The 18,132-nt window shown below is 43.3% G+C and overlaps 1 protein-coding gene across 9 annotated transcripts in view; it reads left to right on the plus strand.

Moving 5' to 3' along the window:
• The window catches only part of snx13 (sorting nexin 13), a 188,986-nt gene that overhangs the window by 72,329 nt on the left and 98,525 nt on the right, over positions 1–18,132 (plus strand). For 8 of the 9 annotated variants that reach the window (XM_072575355.1, XM_072575356.1, XM_072575363.1 and 5 more), the window contains exons 5-6: positions 4,157–4,278; positions 9,945–10,063. In XM_072575355.1, the coding sequence (XP_072431456.1) occupies positions 4,157–4,278; positions 9,945–10,063 (241 nt within the window). Of the gene's footprint in view, positions 1–4,156; positions 4,279–9,944; positions 10,064–11,410; positions 13,298–18,132 lie in introns of those variants that run through there. The other variant, XM_072575361.1, reaches the window with a different exon arrangement.

Here is an 18,132-nt window from a genome sequence, read left to right on the forward strand (position 1 = left end):
GACTATAAATCGTGTCTCTCAACCCTTTCCAACACTTTACTCACGACCGAAGTAAGGCTCACTGGTCTATAATTGCCAGGGTTGTCTACTCCCCTCCTTGAACAAGGGCACAATATTTGCCATTCTTCAGTCTTTTGGGACTATTCCTGTAGACAGTGACGACATGAAGATCAAAGCCAAAGACTCAGCAATCTCCTCCCTGCCTTCCCAGAGAATCCTTGAATAAATCCTATCTGGCCCAGGGGCTTATCTATTTTCAAACTTTCCAGAACGGCTAACCCCTCGTCCTTGTGAACTTGAATCCCGTCCAGTCTAGTAGCCTGTATCTCAGTATTCTCCTCGACAACCAATATTCATTTAGCGCTTCCCATATCTCCTCTGACGCCAGGCACATTTTCCCACTACTATCCTTGATTGGCCCTAATCTTACTTGAGTCATTCTTTTATTCCTGATATACCTACAGAAAAACTTAGGATTTTCCCTACTATGTTCTGCAAATTACTTCTCATGTCCCCTCCTGGCTCCTCTTAGCTCTCTCAATGGCAGTTGCTGTGACAATTAGCTCTGTTGCATTATTTTCTACAATTGAAAGCTGAATTATTTGTGTTAGCCCATTCCCAGTTCTCTAATCATGCACTTTGCACACTGTTTTATTCGACACAAAAAAAAGGCCTGGGTGTGACAGGTTCCATATTCATCTCATGGATGCAGTTATTTGGTGATGGTTAATTGAATTGAGGTGAGTGACAGTGGCAGTTGAATAAATTGGGAAGATTTGAAGATAGAAAGTGAACGCTGGGGTCTATTGAAATTTTTTGGGTCATGTTAAGGAGTACATTTGACAAGTCAAAGTGTTAAGATTGGAGCTGAGGTTGGCTTAAATCATAGGATATGGTCAGAACAACAAATTTGCACACTTCTCTTGAGCTAGTGAGGTCATTCAATTGTTTCGAGCAAGGCTGGGGCACAATACTCCAGTTTGCTCAGTACTCTCTCCGGCCATCCTGCTTTCATGAGAACTGCTTCAGAGTTGGGGAAAAACATGTCCCTCTTGCACCTGACTACAGCCAAAGTAATTCCAATTTAAATTTAGTAACTGCCCTTGCTTTTTGCATCTATCATTCTTACAAGTTGATTGCATCACATGTAAAGGTGATGTCTGTCCATAATTCAGTGGTGGAAAAACCCATAAATCATTAAATCAAATAATCTGACTCTGTAAGTGAAACCTCCAATGCTAACACTCACCCCCACAGCTTAAACATTGCCATTTTTCTTGGAAAATGTGTCTGTGGTTGTAATTGGTCTCTTTGTCATACTGCTTTTCCATTGAAAGGTGTGCAGCGTGTTGCATAGTTCAGTGTTTCATTATCTTGAAATGTCAATTTCAGCTCGAGGTTCCATTGATGACCTTAAACATAGGGATTGATATAAGTTAATTTAAATTATGGTTTCACAATGTGCTTTTTTTTGGAAGGGAAGTTTCAGTACAAATTAAGTTATAACTACAGAGTAAAAACCAAGATTTGGAGATAACCAGGTCTGGTAACCTCTGTGGAGAGAGGAAACGTTAGCATTTCAAGTTCAGTATAATTCTTCTTCAGACAAATATTGAAATGTTAACTCTGATTCTCCATCCATGGAAGCTACCATACCTCACTTTTTCAGCACTTTTTGTTTTGGATTTCCAGCATTTGTGGTATTTGGCTTTTGTTATAACTCATTTACATGTGAAACTCCATTGTCAGCACTTAGTTGAGATGATGGAGATTTTACAAAGTGCTTTTGTCACTTTTGTCTTTGAAACGTTAACAAGCTGGTGACAAGCTTTCTCTGGCATCAAGGAGCTTGGATTGAAGCTTTGATCTTATAGCCATCATGGCAGTATGGTTACAGGAAATCCAAGCTGGAAGATAAATATCCAAGGGTATGTGACTATTCAAAATGGCTGGAAGGAAAGAGTGGTGAGGTAGCAATGTTGGTATGGGATGAACTAAGTATGATAGCAAGAAATTATCTTGGATTAGAACATACAGAATCCATATTGGTGAAGATAAGAAATAACCAACAGAAGAAGATGCTGTTAACAGTAATGTACAGGTACCCTAACAGTAGTTGCACAGTAGGACTGGCAGTAAATTGTGAAGTAATGAGGGCATTTGTTTAAAAAATAGTAGGTGACTTTATTCATCTTCGTAGATTGGCAGAGGTAACCATGAGGAAGAATTTATAATATACTTGGGATACTTTCTTAGAACAATATTTTTTGGATCTAATCAATTGTAGATCTAGTGATATGTAATGAGACAGATTTAATACATGATCTGAAAAAAATACCCCCAGGGAAATAATGGCCATGACTAGGTAGAATTTAGTATTCTGTTTGAGAGAGAAAAACTTAGGTCAGAAACAACTCTCCTCGGCCTAAATAAGGGTGATTACAAAGGAACGTGGTCAGAGCTGGCTGGAGTGGTGGGAAGGGAGTTTAGCAGCAAAAGCAGTTGAGAAACACCTGACATACATTTAAGAAAATAGTGCTCGGTGATATATCTTGGAGAGAATGAAACATTATAAGGGAAGTTTAGGATGGTATCAAATTAGAAGTAAAGATGTACAATATGGCAAATATTATTTGTTAAAGGATTGGGAAAACTTTTAAAAATCAATAGAAGGTTATAAGAAATTTAATAAAAAGGATGAAGAGAAACATTTGAAAGTAATATCAAGCTTATTTAAATTTTAAAAAAAGGAAAAGAAAGGCTCTTAAAGCACGAGGATAAGGAAAAATCATGGGAACAGGGAAATAGCAGAAAAGTTGAATAAATACTTTGCATCAGTTTTCACAGTAAAGTACACTAATAGCAAAAATAATACAAAATTAAGAGACAAAGGGAAGGGTGGAAATAAATCCAGTAACGTTTTACAGAGAAAGTATTGGGAAAACTAATGAGAATAAAGGTTGCTAAGTCCTCAGGCTTGATGGATTGCATCTGAAGTTATTAAAGGAACTACTACCAGTGCAGCCACTATCTCTCTTCCAAGATTCCTTTGATGCTGGAAAAGTTTTGGAGGATTGCAAAACTGCAGTGTGACATGCTTATTCAAAAAGAGCAGAGGAAAACAAAATGGTAACTATAGGCCAGTTAATGTTTGTTCTTGGGAAAATGTCAGCCTTTTATAAAGGATGTAATTTTGCAGCATTTAGAAATATATAAGATGACCAAGCACAGTCAGCATTGCCTCATGGGGGGGTGGGGGAGGGCAATCATGCCTGACAAATTTATCATAATTCTTTTATCGAGGTAATGATGGAGGGATTATCCTCCAGAGGATTATGACACACCTCTGGAGCAGCTGAGACTTCAGCATAAGCCTCCTGACTCAAAGGTAGGAATACTACAACTGCACCACAGAAGAACCGCTTCCTTACGGTAATGTTCTCGGCTCAACTGTCTTCAGCTGCATCATCAGTGAGCTTCCTCAGTATAGTTGTTGTATGTTGGACAGGTTAGTTATAAAATATCTTCAGTTATTTCAGATAACCTGTTAAGACATGTATGACACACTTCTGTAGCATGTGGGATTTGAGTCTAGGCCTTCTGGGCCAGAGGTAAGGACACTACCACTGAGATACAAAAGCCCTCCTTCTTCAGTCTCCTCTTGGGTTCAGTTAGTTATTGCCCATGAAACATAATTTATGGCAACAAGTGCAAAGTAGAGTCTCTGATATTTCTTGAAGTATTGGGCAGAACTGAAACTGTGAAAAGTGTAAGATTGTGAAAGACAATTGGGAGTACCAAATTTTTCATGAAGGTCTGAAGCACTCTTGTGAAATGATAGAAGTTTGGTTTTCCATGTCCATTTTGAGGTGTACTTGCATAATAAAACTTCTGTGACATTTCTGTTATATTTTATGGATATTTTGTTATCTATTGATTTAGAAGTGTTGGTGCTAACAATGTTATTTGTTATCTGTGAAGTAGGAATGTTAATATCATTATGTATGCTATTACATATAACAATGAATGAATGTGATGGCATGCATTGTGAGAATTAGTATTAACAGTTAAATTGTTTTGCTTGAATTTGTTTCTAGCACCATCCAGTGAAGCCTTATAAGATGAATGGGCATAATCTATTTTTTCTCATTTTCAGGTCATCCAGTTTGCACTAAGGGACTATATTCAGTACTGGTATTATACTCTAAGTGATGATGAATCTTTTTTACTCGAAGTCAGAAAAACTACACAAAATGCACTTGTTCAGTTTGCCACAAGGTAAATTGGATTTATTCTGTAATAGAAAAGCAATTCATTTGATTTGAGGTACAGTGAAAAATAACGTTTTGCTTTACAGAGTATTATAGAATAGTGAACAGTCCTGTGTTTGAATTTTCAATATTGAAGCACAGTAAATAGGCCATAAATGACATGTTTCATTCTAAAATCCAGTACTAAGTTCATGTTCCTTCTTTTAATAAGTATTGATCCTTTCCCTGTGGCCACTTTAAATAAAAAAAAGCTTTCTGATAGAATCATTACAAATCAACAGGAGGCCATTTATCTCCATCAGATCTATACACTGTGTAGAGCAATCAAGTCAGTCCTATCCTCCCTTTCTATCCCTGGATCCTGCAAATGTATTTCCCCAAAAGCCCACTGAATTTGCTTTTGTAATCCTTGATTATCTTTGCTTCCACCATTGTTGCATCATAACAAGTTAATATTTAGTTATTTCGTAGCACAGAACTTCAGATCAAGGGTCATGTTGTCAAAGTTTTTAATCATGCATTCATCAGAACAAATTCACCAGAACATCAATTTAGAGAAAGATGAACAATTATACCATATGAGAAGATGGTGCTAATTGCTTGACAAGTAGACTGATCAGTAGGTGATTTGCCATGGAAAATATACAAGTTAATGATTTTTGGTATTTAACACCTAGGCTTTGCTTAAATTTTACACTAGGTAGATTGATTCGTATAGGTTCATAATGGCTTTCTTGTATCTTGTTGAGTTGAAGTAAGTGTCGTGCATGTCTGTGCCTTTTCTGTCTGCAAAGGATCATATCCTGTGTATTAATACAAGAAATTTCTACGACGATCCTAAATTGGTTATTGGCATCACTCTTCACACACTCTAAATCATACAGCACATATTGTCTGATTTGCGAACTTACATCTAATGTTGGATACTGTTGAGTTTTGCAAGTGTGGGCTGGTTGTGTATGATCAATACCTTATTTGTTCCAAACAGGCCATAGAATTCCTATAGTATGGAAAGAGGCCACTTGGTACATTGCGTCTCCATAGACCGTCCAAAGAGTATCCCATTCAGATCCAGCCCCTATCCCCATAACCCTGCATTTACTATGGTTAATCCACTTAGTCTGCGTCTGAACTACTTGAACATATGAACATACAAATTAGAGAGCAGGAGTAAGCATTTAACCACTTCCTGTAGTAGCAACCTTTACTGTTTTTTTTGTGTAAAGTTTCTTTTCAGGTACATGTTAGATGTCCTGATAACTAATGAATTGCTCCTTTTTCTTATTGTCCTACATTGTGTTCCAACTTGCATACAATCCACTTGCGAGCAGATTTCAGAATGGAACCATTCACAATCCAAGGCCTGTCTTTATATTCATAGCCTCTAGCTATGCTGTTCCCCCAATGCCATTTTTCCTATATCTAGTTTATCAAAATCCCTCGGTCACCTGTCAGCCTTTTTTGGCTCTCCCAAGAGTTGACCCAGCATGCAATCCTTCCCTAAAATGTAAACCCATGCATTTCTGGTAGCATTTCTCTGCACCTTTTAATGTTTCTCATCTTTTTTTTCTCTCTCAGTCCTCTTTAAATCTATTTGAACAGGATTCAGCATAACTTCCCTATTTTCCAAAACTCTTTGAAATTAACATTGGTGTACTTTTTCTTTGTTGCCTTGCTAATCTGCTGTCCATCATTTAGTGATATATTTACACTCTGTAGCCTTTGTCCTTTAACCTAGACTTGCACCAAATGTGACCACCTTTTTCTAATAAAATATATCATGCATTTTTTAAAATTAAACTTTATTTGTTAATTGCCCATTATGCATGTTTATTAGTTTCCTCCTGTAATTTGTTGCAGTCTTCAGGGTTGACTGTTCTCCAAATTTAGCAATTATGTTTTTAATTCCAAAGTCAAAATTGTTAATGAACTAGACTACGGAGTAGACCATCAAGTAGAAACAAGATTAAGGAGTAGACCATCTGGCCCTTCGGGAATGCTCTTCCATTCAATATGATTATAGCTGATCCAATACCTCAACATTATCTCACTTTCTTTCCACACTCATTAATGCCTTTAATATCTCAAATGTAATGCCTTTAATATCTCAATTCATCTTAACTGCCCTGAAGTTTCCTTGCATTTTCTGCACATATCTTAATTCCACCTCATTTTGTGCCATCCTCACACTTTTGGGAATAGTGCATTTGGTTCCCCCATTTAATTCCTTTACATCTGTATAATTCATGAATCACAGGCCTAAGCAGTGACCCCTGTGATAAACCAGTAGTCACTTTCTACAACTTAAAGGAAGACTTATTTATTCCCATTCTTTCTTTCTAGTCTGTTAATCAGTTCTCAATCCTTGTGAAAAATCATTTCTTTCAGCAACTTAGATTAGTGTTTTGTGGACCCTGTGGCTTACCAGCTTTTTTGAATGATACTTTTATTAACCTTCCCTGTTACTATTCTGTCCTTTTATTTGTTTTCCATTTTTGATTTAACTTTTACATTGTCTGCTTTCACCAACCTTTTGGGTTAGAACTTATCAGCTTAAAACAAATTTTGGAAGAAAAATACTTTTCTTCACCTCTTCTCTGCCAATAATATTTAAATCAGCATCTTCTGGTCACCAAATCAGCCGCTAGTGGTAATGAATTATTTGTAAATTTGTCAAAGTTCGCCACAACCTTAAGCAACTTTATCAGAACAATTAGTTGGAACGTAGAACAGGCCCTTCGGCCCACAATGTTGTGCAAAAAATGATGCCAAATTAAACTGATCCTTTCTGTCTGCCCTTGGTCCATGCCTCTATTATTTGCATATTCATGTGCTTATCTAAAAATCCCTTAAATGCCCCTAACATATCTGCCTCCACCACCCCGGCAGTATGTTCCAGACTCTTATCACACTCTGTGTAAAAATAAAACTTGCCCCTCGCATCTCCTTTGAACTCCCCCCTCACCCCCACCTCTCCTCAAATGCATGTCCTTAGTATTAGACATTTCAACTGTTGGGGGGAAGAAAGATTCTGACCATCAACTCCCTCTGTGCATGTCATAATTTTATACACTTCTATCAAGTCTCCCCTCCGTCTCCACTGCTCCAGAGAAAACAACCTGAGTTTTTCTAGCCTCTTGTATAACTCATACCTTCTAATCCAGGTAGCATCCTGGTAAACCTGTTTTGCACCTCTCCAAAGCCCCCACAACCTTCCTGTAATGTGGTGACCAGAACTGAATGCAGTCTCTAAGTATGGCCTAACCAAAGTCCTATAAAGCTGTAACATGACATTCTGACTCTTGTACTCAGTTTCCCCTACCAATAAAAGCAAGCATGCCATTCGTCGTTTGACCACCCTACCGACTTGTGTGGCTACTTTCAGGGAGCTATGGACCTGAACCCCAAGATCTCTCTGTACATCAGTGTTGTTCAGGGTCCTGCCATTAATTGTTTACCTTTCCTTAAATTTGATCTCCTGAAATGCAGCACCTCACAATTAGCTGGATTAAACTCCACCTGCCATTTTTCAGCCGATGTCTGCAACTGATTTATATCCTGCTATATCTTTTGACAGTTTTCTACACTATCCACAACTCCACTCATCTTTGTAATATCTGCAAACTTTACTAAACCACCCATCCACATTTTCATTTCTATCTCGAACATCAGAGGTCCCAGTATGGATCCCTGCAGGACACCAGTAGTCAAGGACCTCCAGCCGGAAAGACACTCTTCCACCACTACCCTCTGCCTTCTATGGGCAAGCCAATTCTGAATCCACGAACCAAGTCACTATGAATCCAATGCATCTTATTCTTATGGATGAGTCTACCATCTGGGATCTTATCGAAAGCCTTACTAAAAGCCATGTAGAAAAAATTCACTACTCTATCTTCATCGATAACCTTTGTTACCCCCTTGAAAAATTCAGTCAAGTTAGTAAGACATGACATGCCCCACACAAAGCCATGCTGACTATCCCTAATTAGGCCATGCTTTTCCAAATGTGTAGAAATCCTATCCTTAAGAATTTTCTCTAATAGCTTCCTAGCCACTGATAAGAGTCTTACAGTCTGTAGTTTCCTGGTTTATCCCTATTTCCCTTCTTCAGCAGAGGAACAATATTACCAACTCACCAGTCCTCTGGAACCTCTCCAGTCACTAACAAGGATACAAAAATCTAGGTCAAGGCCCCAGCAGTCTCCTTTCCAGCCTCTGTCAATAACCTGTGGGCCCTGGGGACTTATTCACCCTAATGCTTTCATGAGACCTATCACCACTTCTTTCTTGATCTCAAAATGCCCTAGCATGTTAGCACGCTCCACACAAATCTCATTATCCTTCATCCTCCTGGGTGAATACTAATGCAGAGTACTAATTTAGGATCTCGCCCATGTCATCTGCCTCCAAGCACAAGTTCCCTCCTTCATCCTTGAGTAGTGCAAACTTCATCCTAGCTGTCCTCCTATTTTAATGTATGAATAGAATGTCTTGGGATTCTCTTACTTATCAAGGTTATTTCCTGGCCCCTTGCTCTCCTAATTCCTTGCTTGATTTCTTTCCTGCTTTCTTTACATTCCTCATAGTCCCTGTTTGATTTTAGCTTCCTAAATCTTACATGTACTACTTTTTTCCTTTGACTAAATTCACAACCTCCCTCGTTCTGCAAGGGACCCTTACCTTGCCACCTTTGTTCTTCCTCGTTACTGGAACATGCTGCCCTGAACTCTAATCAAGTCATTAAATAACTCCCACATGTCAAATGTGGATTTGCCTGATAACGGCTCTTCCCAATTGATACTCCTTAGCTCCTACCTAATATTCCCCAATTTAGTGCCTTTCCCCAAAGTCCTGACCTCATTCATAGCTATGTTAAAACTTAAGGAGCTGTGATCACCATTTCCAAAGTGTTCTACCACTGAAAGGTCAGTCACCTGGCTAGGTAAAAACAATGACTGCAGATGCTGGAAACCAGATTCTGGATTAGTGGTGCTGGAAGAGCACAGCAGTTCAGGCAGCATATGAGGAGCAGTAAAAGGCCATTAGTCAATAGAAGGTCCAGTACGATCCATCCTCTAGTTGGACTATCCACCTACTGTTTCAAGAAACCCTCTTGGATGCACTTAACAAATTCTGCCCAGCTTGAGCCTCTTGTTCTTAGGGAGTCCCAGTCAATACTGGGGAAGTTAAAGTCACCCACTGTGACAACTGATTTTTATTGCATCTTTCCATAATCTGCCTACATATTTGTTTCTCAGTGTCTTGGTTGTTAATGAGATTATATTACAGCTCCACCCCCCCCCCCCCCCAATCAGAGTGATTATACCCATCTTATTTTTGAACTGTACCATATTGCCTCAGTGGATGAACCCTCCATTATGTCCTGAGTGCAGATGTGACATTCTCCCTGGTTAATAACACACCTCTTCTGCCTCTTTACGTACCTCTCTACTTTGTTTAAAACAACAAAACTCTGGAATGTTGAGCATCCAGTCCAGTCTCTATGTCAACCATGTTTCAGTAGAGGATTAGTCTGAGGAAAGTTAATACCATGAGAACTGGTAAGTGTAGGACAATAACATTTCTAGTTTCTTTAAGGAAATCAGTTTAGAAAATATTCTTTATAATTTTATGGTTTTTGTTTCATTGTCTTTTGTTGCTAATCAACAGGTCAAAGGAGGTAGACTGGCAACCATATTTTACTACACGGTTGGTAAATGATTTTGCTGCACATCTTCATGTATTCAGAAAAGCTCAACAAAGGATAGAAGACTCAAAGCAGAAGAAAGGTATGAAATAGTTATCAAGCCAACTGATTTTTTTTTGGGGGGGATTAGTCTTTCCTATTCCTCTGTTATTTTGATATTGTGTTTCTAGTTTTCCTTTTTGCAGAGATAACCTGGGTATGTGGATGTCTGGGCTCAAAAGCCATACCTACATTTCGGCTCCTTTTGAATAGGGCATGTGTGATTTGCTTCGAGATTAACAGGCTAATATGTTAGCATGAATAGGGGATTGGCTAGCTGATGAGAAGGTTAAGAATAAATGGGGTATTTTCAAATAGGCTCCAAGGATGAGATCTTGGTTATTTACAATCTGTTATAATGGCTTATGTGGAGAGACCAAGAGGAAAATTTCAAAGTTTGCTGACAATAGAAAACATGTAATGATTGGAAATTGTAAAATTGATGCTTTGGAACTGTAGGTTTAAATTTTAAGAGTCACTGATTTATTGTCACTTGTACCGGGGTACAGTGAAAAGGTTTGGTTTATGAGCAGTACAGGCAGTTTACAATAAACAAAAATGTATGGATCAGAAGTTGTTAAAGAAAAACCTAGAGGCATATAGATTACATTCCACAGAGCATGTGTTAGCATTAGTAGGATCAGTATTATTTGAGGTTGGAGATTCCATTCATCAGTCTAATAATGGCCAGAAAAGGCTATTCTTGAACCTCCTGGTGCTTGTGTTCAGACTTCTGCATTTTCTGCTTGATGGAAGAGATTGGAGGAAATCATTTCTGGAATGCGAAGGGTGTTTGGTATTGGCAGCTTTTCAGTGGCAGCAAGCCATGTAAATGGAGCCGGTGGATGGAAGGTTGGCTTCAGTGATGATCGGGGCTGTAAATACCATCTTCTGTAGTTTCTTATGCTCCTGGGCAGAGCAGTTGCCATACCAGGCTGTTATGCACCCGGACAGTGTACCTTCAGTGGTGTAACTGTAGAAGTTGGTAAGGGTCTTTATGGACATACCTGAGGAAGAAGAGGCATTGTTATGCCTCCTTGACTGTCGCATTTACGTGGGAGGTCCAAGACAGGTTGTCGGTCATTGTCACTCCGAGAAACTTGACGCTGTCCACCTCTCAACACCAGTTCTGTTGATGTAGTTGGGGGTGCATTCCTCTCCTTTCTTCCTGAAATCAATGATCAGTTCTTCAGTTTTGAGAGAGGTTGTTATCATTGTACCACGTCACCAAGCTCTCTACCTCCCATCTGTATTTTGACTCATTGTTAGATATCCGTCCTGCTACGTCGTCAGCGAAGTTGCAGATGGCGCTCGTTCGGAATTTAGTAGCACAGTCACTGGTGTTCAGGGAATACAGTAGTGGGCTGGGGATGGATCCTCGGGTGGGGAGGGGGGTGCTCCAGTGTTGACTATTGTTGTGGAGGAGATGCAGTTACCTGTCTTCATTGATTGTGATCTGTGGATCAGAAAGCTGAGAATTTGATTGCAGAGGGAGCTGGGACCAAGGTCTCAGTTTTGAGATCCGTGTGAAGGGGATAATGGTGTTGAAGGTGGACTTGTAGTCGATGAGCAGGAGTTTGATGTAGGTATCCTTATTTCCAGATGTTCCAATGATGAGTACAGAGCTAGGAATATGGCATCTGCTGTGGACCTGTTGTATTAGTAGGCAAATTGTAGGGGATCAAGACAGGCTGGGAAATTGGAGTTGATCTGGACCATGACCAGCATCTCGAAGCACCTCCATGATGAATGAAGTCAGAGCCACTGGGTGGTAGTCATTAAAGCACGTGCATTCTTAGGTATGGGATGATGGTGTTTGTCTTGAAGCAGGCAGGGACTTCGCTTGGAGGGACAGGTTGAAGATGTTGGTGAATACCTTGGTGAGTTGGTCCACAGAGGATCTGAGTGCTCAGCTGGGAACACTGGCTAACTCAATCGCTTTGATTGCACTGACTCCCAGGAAGACCGATCTGACATCTGCAGTGGTGACTGAGGGAACAGGTGTGTCTGGAGCTGTTGGGGCAGACATCATGGTGCTGCTGGCATTCTGCTCAAACAGAAAGCATTGAGTACATCAGGGAGGGGTGTGTCTTTGTTTGTTATCTTGTTCTGCATCATTTTATATCCTGAAATGTTGTTCTGTTTGGTAGTTTTTGTCTGGTACTACCTCTTGGCATTCCTGATGGCTTTGCGGAGATTATATCTGGATTTCCTGTATTGGTCTGGGACATCTGTTCAGTAGGGAATGGATTTCCTGGTTCACCCAAGATTTTTAATTGGAGAACACTTGGATTAACATTTTTGGTATGCAGTCCTCCATGCGTTTGTGCATGAAGTCTGTTTGCTAATGAGGGGAGTCATATGACATCTCAAGTCTACCTGACACTGAGTCTCAATGTTTGATAAGAGCTCAAAGAAAGGCTTGGATTGCTTTACTGATGAAAAGAGCTTGAAATATTTATGCTCTGAGGCAGTGGCAGAATTCTGTACTTTTTCAGTGATCAATCTTTCAGTCGTCTGAAATCTTAGAAATATATTATAGATACTGGATTGTAAACAGTAGTACTGTAAGCTATACCTTCACTTCTAAGAGAAAGAAAATTTGGGATTAACAATAGCGAAGTAGTCCTACCTGAATGCAATGCATGTCTCCACGGTTAAGAAATCAAAGCAAGCTATTTTGAGGTCAGGTGATTACTCTATCTATTCAATAAATCTCTCAGATAATTCTGCATTGTCAGCAAGTTGAAAAGACAGCTTAACTTTACAGCTACCATAGCCAGATGTGGGAGGAAGACTATCTCAAGTCATAGAAATGCAGCCTGCAGCAATCTAGGAATGTAGATTTGTCTAATTTTAGCTGTGGTCAGAACAATCAACAAAATGTAATTTACTATGATATCTGAAACTCCAATTTGTAACTTGATTTAAGTGGGGGTATGGGAGAACCCATTTTTTAACTGGAAGCAACTGTAGACTGTTTGCTAAAAGGACTTTAAGTGATAGTGAGAAGTAACAAAACTCCATATGCATGAGCGAGAAGTGTAAAATTTTCCCGGGAAAATTCACCCTGATGCTAAATACTTGGAGTCTGATTCAGCTATTTTTCTTCCTTAAAATTAGTATGACTTAAATTTTGATATTTGTATCTGCCTTAAATACTGTATTTTGAGCTGATCCAGCCTGAACTCTACTCATGTACCCACAATCCCATGCTGGTTGACCATCAAGAGGGATATGAGAGAAGATTCATTTTGGCAGTGCGCAGATCATAAATGTAAGCCAGCATTTTTAGTAGACAGTTTACATGTCAGTTTTGACTAATTTTTAAAATTTTGGCTCATCTTTGAATGGAGGATTTATTAGGAACATTTCATAAAGGAGTTTCATTGTCATTTGCCCAGAGACAGTGCAAGCAGATGCTGAGTATTGAGAATCAACTTCTGTTATCTTTTGAAGTACATGCGGTAAGACTATTTAACTAAGCACTGACTCTGTCCTTAACCCACTTGGATATCCTGCTACAGAAACAAATGAATACCCCCTTACTTTAGATTTTTCACCTTCAGTATCTTGGAGTTCTTTATTGATGAAACTCAACTTTCTCACTTCAAATTGCCTTCACCAACTCAAAATTCTACGTAGGAAGAGTAGGCCAGGAGAGTACAGAGTTCAGCGTAAATTTTAAATCATGTGTAAGATAATTGAAGGAAATAAATGGAAAAGAAAATAAATTCAAGGTTCTTTATCTGAATGCATGAAAAACCTGCAAATAGATGATTTAGTGTGCAAATAAAGGCAAATGGTTTAGATTTAATCACTGTTATAGAGACATAGCTGCCAGCTGACCAAAGTTGGAAAATGAATATTCTTTGTTACAATGTTTTATAAGAACAGAATAGCAAAAAAAAGAGACACTCCTGAGAGTGAAGGATGACATGACATCTCTCTCTGGATCTCTCTCTTTCTGGATCTCTCTCTCTCTCTCTCTCTCTCTCTCTCTCTCGATCTCTCTCGATCTCTCTCTCTCTCTCTCTCGATCTCTCTCGATCTCTCTCTCTCTCGATCTCTCTCTCTCTCTCTCTCTCTCGATCTCTCTCTCTCTCTGGATCTCTCTCTCTCTCTCTCTCTCTGGATCTCTCTCTCTCTCTCTGGATCTCTCGATCTCGATCTCGATCTCGATCTCTCGATCTCGGTCTCTCTCGATCTCGATCTCTCTCGATCTCTCTCGCTCTCGCGATCTCTCGCGACCTCTCTCTCTCTCGCGATCTCTCTCTCTCTCTCTCTCTCTCGCGACCTCTCTCTCTCGCGACCTCTCTCTCGCGACCTCTCTCTCTCTCTCGGGCGACCTCTCTCTCTCTCTCGGGCGATCTCACTCTCTCTCTCGGGCGACCTCTCTCTCGACCTCTCTCTCTCTCTCTCTCTCTCTTGCGACCTCTCTCTCTCTTGCGACCTCTCTCTCTCTTGCGACCCCTCTCGCTCTCGCGACCCCTCTCGCTCTCGCGACCCCTCTCTCTCTCGCGACCCCTCTCTCTCTCGCGACCCCTCTCTCTCTCGCGACCCCTCTCTCTCTCGCGACCCCTCTCTCTCTCGCGACCCCTCTCTCTCTCGCGACCCCTCTCTCTCTCGCGACCCCTCTCTCTCTCGCGACCCCTCTCTCTCTCGCGACCCCTCTCTCTCTCGCGACCCCTCTCTCTCGACCCCTCTCTCTCTCGCGACCTCTCTCTCTCTCTCGCGACCTCTCTCTCTCTCTCGCGACCTCTCTCTCTCTCTCGCGACCTCTCTCTCTCTCTCTCGCGACCTCTCTCTCTCTCTCGCGACCTCGCTCTCTCTCTCGCGACCTCGCTCTCTCTCGCACGACCTCTCTCTCTCGCACGATCTCTCTCTCTCGCGCGACCTCTCGATCTCTCTCTCGACCTCTCGATCTCTCTCTCGATGTCTCTCTCTCTCTCGCGACCTCTCTCTCTCTCTCTCGCGACCTCTCTCTCTCTCTCTCGCGACCTCTCTCTCTCTCTCGCGACCTCTCTCTCTCTCTCGCGACCTACCTCTCTCTCTCTCTCGCGACCTACCTCTCTCTCTCTCTCGCGACCTACCTCTCTCTCTCGCGACCTCTCTCTCTCTCTCTCGCGACCTCTCTCTCTCTCTCGCGACCTCTCTCTCTCTCTCTCTCGCGACCTCTCTCTCTCGCGACCTCTCTCTCTCTCTCTCGCGACCTCTCTCTCTCTCTCTCGTGACCTCTCGATCTCGCGCGCGACCTCTCGTGACCCCTCTCTCTCTCGTGACCCCTCGATCTCAATCTCTTGCGCGACCCCTCCCTCGCGCGACCCCTCCCTCGCGCGTCTCTCTCCATCTCGATCTCTCTCGATTTCGATATCTCTCTCTCTCTCTCTTTCGCTCTCTCTTTCTTTTTCTTGCTCTCTCTCTCTTTCTCTCACTCTCTCGGTCTCTCTCGGTCTCTCTCGACTCTCGTTCTCTCTCGACTCTCGTTCTCTCTCGACTCTCGTTCTCTCTCGACTCTCGTTCTCTCTCGACTCTCGATCTCTCTCGCGATCTCTCGCGATCTCTCTCTCTCGCGATCTCTCTCTCGCGACCTCTCTCTCTCTCGCGACCTCTCGCTCGCCATCTCTCTCTTTGGATCTCTTGATCACGCTCGCGATCTCTCGCTCGCGATCTCTCGCTCGCGATCTCTCGCTCGCGATCTCTCGCGATCTCTCGCGATCTCTCGGTCTCGCGATGTCTCTCTCTCGCGATCTGTCTCTCTCTCGCGATCTGTCTCTCTCTCGCGACCTCTCTCTCTCTCTCTCTCTCTCTCTCTCTCTCTCTCGCGACCTCTCTCTCTCTCGCGACCTCTCTCTCTCTCTCTCGCGACCTCTCTCTCTCTCTCGCGATCTCTCTCTCTCTCTCGCGACCTCTCTCTCTCGCGATCTCTCTCCATCTCGATCTCGATCTCTCTCGATTTCGATATCTCTCTCTCTCTCTTTCGCTCTTTCTCTTTCGCACTCTCTTTTTCTCTCTCTCTTTCTCTCTTTCGATCTCTCTCTCTTGCGATCTCTCTCTCGCGATCTCTCTCTCTCGCGATCTCTCTCTCTCGCGATCTCTCTCTCTCGCGATCTCTCTCTCTCTCGCGATCTCTCTCTCTCGCGATCTCTCTCTCTCTCGCGATCTCTCTCTCTCTCGCGATCTCTCTCTCTCGCGATCTCTCTCTCTCTCGCGATCTCTCTCTCTCTCGCGATCTCTCTCTCTCTCGCGATCTCTCTCTCTCTCGCGATCTCTCTCTCTCTCGCGATCTCTCTCTCTCGCGATCTCTCTCTCTCGCGATCTCTCTCTCTCGCTCTCGATCTATCTCTCTCGATCTATCTCTCTCGATCTATCTCTCTCGATCTATCTCTCTCGATCTATCTCTCTCGATCTATCTCTCTCGATCTATCTCTCTCGATCTATCTCTCTCGATCTATCTCTCTCGATCTATCTCTCTCGATCTATCTCTCTCGATCTATCTCTCTCGATCTATCTCTCTCTCGATCTCTCTCTCTCGATCTCTCTCGATCTCTCTTGATCTCTCGCGATCTCTCTCTCTCGCGATCTCTCTCTCTCGCGATCTCTCTCTCTCGCGATCTCTCTCTCTCGCTCTCGATCTATCTCTCTCGATCTATCTCTCTCGATCTATCTCTCTCGATCTATCTCTCTCGATCTATCTCTCTCGATCTATCTCTCTCTCTCTCGCGATCTCTCGCGACCCCTCTCTCTCTCGCGACCCCTCTCTCTCTCGCGACCCCTCTCTCTCTCGCGACCCCTCTCTCTCTCGCGACCCCTCTCTCTCTCGCGACCCCTCTCTCTCTCGCGATCTCTCTCTCTCTCTCTCTCTCTCGCGATCTCTCTTGCGTCTCTCGCTCGCGATCTCTCTCTCGCTCACGATCTCTCTCTCTCTCGCTCGCGATCTCTCTCTCTCTCGCTCGCGATCTCTCTCTCTCTCGCTCGCGATCTCTCTCTCTCGCTCGCCATCTCTCTCGCTCGCCATCTCTCTCGCTCGCGATCTCTCTCGCTCGCGATCTCTCTTGCGTCTCTCGCTCGCGATCTCTCTCTTTCGATCTCTCGATCACGCTCGCGATCTCTCGCGATCTCTCGCGACCTCGATCTCTCGCGACCTCGATCTCTCGCGACCTCGATCTCTCGCGACCTCGATCTCTCGCGACCTCGATCTCTCGCGACCTCGATCTCTCTCTCGCGACCTCGATCTCTCGCGACCTCGATCTCTCGCGACCTCGATCTCTCGCGACCTCGATCTCTCGCGACCTCGATCTCTCGCGACCTCGATCTCTCGCGACCTCGATCTCTCGCGACCTCGATCTCTCGCGACCTCGATCTCTCGCGACCTCGATCTCTCGCGACCTCGATCTCTCGCGACCTCGATCTCTCGCGACCTCGATCTCTCGCGACCTCGATCTCTCGCGACCTCGATCTCTCGCGACCTCGATCTCTCGCGACCTCGATCTCTCGCGACCTCGATCTCTCGCGACCTCGATCTCTCGCGACCTCGATCTCTCGCGACCTCGATCTCTCGCGACCTCGATCTCTCGCGACCTCTCTCTCTCGCTCTCGATCTCTCGCTCTCGATCTCTCGCTCTCGATCTCTCGCTCTCGATCTCTCGCTCTCGATCTATCTCTCTCGATCTATCTCTCTCGATCTATCTCTCTCTCTCTCTCGCGATCTCTCGCGACCCCTCTCTCTCTCGCGACCCCTCTCTCTCTCGCGACCCCTCTCTCTCTCGCGACCCCTCTCTCTCTCTCGCGACCCCTCTCTCTCTCTCGCGATCTCTCTCTCTCTCGCGATCTCTCTCTCTCTCGCGATCTCTCTCTCTCTCTCTCGCGATCTCTCTCTCTCTCTCGCGATCTCTCTTGCGTCTCTCGCTCGCGATCTCTCTCTTTCGATCTCTCGATCACGCTCGCGATCTCTCTCTTTCGATCACGCTCGCGATCTCTCGCGATCTCTCGCGACCTCGATCTCTCGCGACCTCGATCTCTCGCGACCTCGATCTCTCGCGACCTCGATCTCTCGCGACCTCGATCTCTCGCGACCTCGATCTCTCGCGACCTCGATCTCTCGCGACCTCG

This window comes from Chiloscyllium punctatum, chromosome 8 (assembly GCF_047496795.1).
Source record: "Chiloscyllium punctatum isolate Juve2018m chromosome 8, sChiPun1.3, whole genome shotgun sequence".
Taxonomy (NCBI): domain Eukaryota; kingdom Metazoa; phylum Chordata; class Chondrichthyes; order Orectolobiformes; family Hemiscylliidae; genus Chiloscyllium; species Chiloscyllium punctatum.